Source organism: Halictus rubicundus, chromosome 13 (genome assembly GCF_050948215.1).
Source record: "Halictus rubicundus isolate RS-2024b chromosome 13, iyHalRubi1_principal, whole genome shotgun sequence".
Classification (NCBI taxonomy): domain Eukaryota; kingdom Metazoa; phylum Arthropoda; class Insecta; order Hymenoptera; family Halictidae; genus Halictus; species Halictus rubicundus.
Genome location: NC_135161.1, coordinates 2,043,613 through 2,047,898, shown reverse-complemented (window position 1 = coordinate 2,047,898; position 4,286 = coordinate 2,043,613). Strand labels below are relative to the sequence as shown.

Below are 4,286 nucleotides of genomic sequence, written 5' to 3'. Positions count from 1 at the left end.
TCACTGGGTCGACGACATAACAGTAAAATATGAGAAAGACGTGCTCATCATCTGCAAAAAGAAAGGTCATAGATATGTTTCTGACCTGATCTGAGTATTGTTATTCTGTTAATTGGATGCTCTTAATTACCATTGAGAAACCCTCGTAACCCAAATCATACAAACCACCCAGATCACATCGTATTTCTTTCACGCTTCTCATTAGCATGAATAATAACATTTTCTGTGATCGTAACGGAATACAGTACCATGACGAACTGCATCTGTTTTTATAGAACAGTGATTTTTTATTACTTTTTTCGCATATTAAAAATTAAATATCGGTTAATCGTTCAGACTCACATTGTATTGAAAATGTGCGTGCTAGTGTCTATTATTCTCTGCCCACATAAATTGTTCAAATACATGATCACAAAGTGTAATAGAACGTCGTTGAAAGAGAAGAACAGATTCTGGATGTCTTGCGCGTTCTTGAATGCCAGAAGTAGCTTTGCATAATATACAAAGAGTAATTGTTTCATTACATTATGTTTAACAGATAACTGCTTTATAACCAATTATTTCACGAATGCTTTCTGTGATGCTTACACGGTACAAGTTCACAGCGAACGAAATAACAACTGCGAGAATCGCTATTAAATACGATATTTCTGTGTTGCTCAGGATATCATTGAGCGTGCTATATTAACGAATTTGCAACGTATTAGTTGTTAGCACCGACCATCGATAATTGCAAGATGGAAAAAACATAAAAGTTGTAACACAAAATACAATGAAATAAACAGCGATGTTGTCGCAATATCTAAACAAAGATACCAACTTAAAAGCTCGTTTGTGTAGTTCCACAACTGATCGTACTTGTATTAGCTGTGATGTAGTTGAATGTACCATATTGTTGATTGCTATCTCCATTCGGTAACTGAAAACAATTAAAATACACTCAACTCTCTTACAACACAGTACACTGACCACATGATCTTGATATAACTCGGTGTTTTGCAACGAAGTCTGTGCTCCATCAGGCACTAAGAAAAAAAAGGAACGCTGCGACTTTGGCTATAGCTATGGGGGCATAGAAAGAGACTATCCGAAGACCTAAAGAGAACTTCATAGACTTCCTTAGGACCAAGAAGACTTACATGACTCAGGTCAACCTCAGGCGTTATCATAGTTTGCATAGTTGTGTACGCATGCAAATTCATAAATGACGCATGTACACTTGAGCAAAATAATTATTCTTATGAGGTCCGTATAGTACAAGCGAAAATAAGATTGCTAAACATAAGTTTGGAGAAACAGTTCCAAGATACCTGGCTATTTCAAGCAATCCACACAGATAGGAAGAACTCACAGCAACTGCCGATTCTGTGCTTGTTATCGATAGGAGACCCATCACGTTAACCGCTAAGAAAAATATGCAAACACAATCAGTTTGCCGGCTCATCTCAGGGTAGAAGAATCCAAATATGTGTAGATATTGCAGTTGAACATTAGAGCGTAGTATTGTGGGAACCATTAGTACCACTAATATGTATCCTATTAGTACAAGTGATAGGCCTGGAATTCAGAACGGTGTCGTTTCGGCATAGTTCTCGCAAAGATTTCGAACACGGTTTTATTAATTGGTCTCTGTGATAGACGTATTCTTGAGAACAAAGCAAGAATAGTCATTGTCAAACATATCAAACTTTATAAAAATATGTTGAGTATCATTACCTAAAAATGCTAAAATCACGCGTCTCGCCACTATTATTTGCCTCGTGAATATATCTAATTCGACAGGATCTGTCGTCGCACTATAATCGTTTGAGAAACTATCGAATACAGCTCTCATCTAGGGACGTATAGGAAGACATACAAGGAGACGTTAAGATAACACAAGTTATGTTCGTTTAACGGATATAATAATTGCATTGACATTACGAAACCATAGTAACGTGTTTTCTAACTTACTACTGAACGGTTGGCCGCAAAACCAACGTACCGTAGAAAATACAGTATCAATGGGCAAGTGAACGATAACATCATTAACACATTGTACAATGATTTTTCTACCCATTTTATCGTCGATATCTGAACAATATTTCATTTGTTTTAAACAAATAACCAGGATATTAGTAGATTCTAATTTTACATGAAACGGAGGGAGACGGTGCTATCTAACTCAGGAAAGCTAAAAATGGCAACATTGTATTGGTAAGACCGACAACGCTGTAAAATCCGGCTGGTAGCTTACTTTCTATCTCTTACTTATTTGGACAGATGGCGCTACAAGACTACTGTTTTTTAGCAACGCTGGTATTTCAGAAACCCTTCATTTAAGGTGAGATTGTTTCATTTAGGTAGAGTCCCTCGTTACCGATAACTGATTAATTTTGGGGCTTGTTTAATAACATTGTTGAAACCAATTTCAATTTAAAATATTTTATTCATCTAAAACAACACCGTTCGCTTTACAGAACATTGCAAATCAACAACCGTATCGAGCTAATGGCTGTGGAATTTACTCTTTCACATTATGAAAAATATTTTATTCCAAAAACATAGCAAATTCTTAAATACGAGAAGAAACGTATATTGATTTTGTATTAATTCAATAATTAAACCATTTCTTTACAACTTCGGGAATTATTTATTTCAAAGACCAAGGAACGAATCATATTGCAGCCGAAATAAAGAAAGGTACAAAGTCCAAAGATTTAACGTAATACTATGAATTTATTATGGAATGTGTTTCCGTAGGAATTTTTGAAATTTTTAGGGCTCGAATTAAAAGGACACATCGTGTTTTATGATAAAGGCGTTTAGGTTGAAGAAGGAATACGGAAATTTAAAAAAAAAACCGAAAAAATTGATCGGTACCGACGATTTATCGATAAGAGTAATAGGTCAACTATTCTATAAAGTCGGTTTCCGATAGCATTTTCTAATTGGTTTTTTGTATGATACTAGAAAACTGTAGTAACACAGACGAGGTATTGCCATTTTCGTGTCGCGTTCGACATAAATTCCTATACTTCATAATTAATTTGTGGGAATATCTCCATTGGACTGAAAAAGATTTGCTGGTTAAAACGGGCCTACACACGGCACAAATCTAATAATAATCAAATCTTGATTACCTGTATCGCTAAAAGACAGAGATAAAGCACTGGAAGTGTAACTCTTTGAACCTTTCCTAGCCGAGATTCGTCGTAGGGCCAGAGCGCAGTAAAGCACAATATAGAAGAATAAAGACTGAAATTCTTCCGAAACTCCTCCATCTCGTTGAATGTTGAAAAATGTCTGCACGGTAAGTTTGTGATAACACGCGACAACACATCGTTCGCATAAATCTTCTATGCGGTCCCACTTCCCCTATAAAGTAGTGTAAATTACGTACTTCCGACCAGTATCGATTGATGTCAATATTCCCCTTGAGGAAGTATAACAAATTTATGGAATTCTACACTAAGAGCTTCCTGTCTCTTGTACCATTCCCATGAAAAAACAACCGGAAAAATTCCCTTCTTTACTTTCCTTGATTATATGTAGCTGCAAGTGTGCAGATCCTTCGAGCATTGACAAAAAAATCGTGAGAACTGTGAGAACTGACAACTACACTGAGACGAACCATAATCTCGCTATTTTTTCCATATTCTACAAAGTTTCTCATTTCTATCGAAATTTCCTTGATTTTGAATCCGATTTTGTCCAAATTGCCCACTGTGCGCCGCACAGTGCGGACAAGTCGGCACATCTCACTACATTTTTATTTGACGATGCACAAAAATTTCCTTTGGCAGAACTCTTTATTAGCAGGAAATGCATATTAGTATTGATTTAAAAATCATTTAATAATTTTTTTTATGCATAAAAATTGTTTTCTTTTTTTTCAACTTATTAATTTTATTGTTAAATTTAATTTTTTGTGACTAATTACCATTGCATATGCATTAGTAACCAAATTTAGATTTTTGTAAAAAAATTTGGCCATGGAGGCACTCTCTAAAGTGCCAAAAATTAAAAAATGTTATATTAACTGTAAATGAGTGTGCAATAATAATTCTGTGTAATGGGAAGTTCTTACCAAGGAATATGCATTCTTTATACATTTAATAATGTAGATTTATTTTTTGTACAAATTTTCAACGGTGGTTTTATTTGTTAATTGCATATAAAACTTCAAATTAACATAAAACAAAAACGGCAAAACATGGCCTGAGATTTGTGCATATTCGGATACACTACTTATTATAGTTTAAGAATTTCATAGTTTTGTCTGCCACTTTTTGCGACTCTCAATT

At 34.9% G+C, this 4,286-nt stretch overlaps 1 protein-coding gene across 1 annotated transcript; it reads right to left on the bottom strand.

The window, feature by feature from the left end:
- Window positions 1-3,271, bottom strand: LOC143360310 (uncharacterized). Its single transcript, XM_076799026.1, has 9 exons — window positions 3,123-3,271; window positions 1,954-2,073; window positions 1,717-1,834; window positions 1,311-1,557; window positions 821-919; window positions 589-679; window positions 343-488; window positions 131-263; window positions 1-51 (listed from the first exon to the last, which is right to left on the bottom strand). The coding sequence occupies exons 1-9, from the start codon at window positions 3,261-3,263 to the stop codon at window positions 1-3; spliced, it is 1,146 nt and encodes a 381-aa protein (XP_076655141.1). The 5' UTR covers window positions 3,264-3,271.
- Between the last annotated feature and the right edge of the window lie 1,015 nt (window positions 3,272-4,286).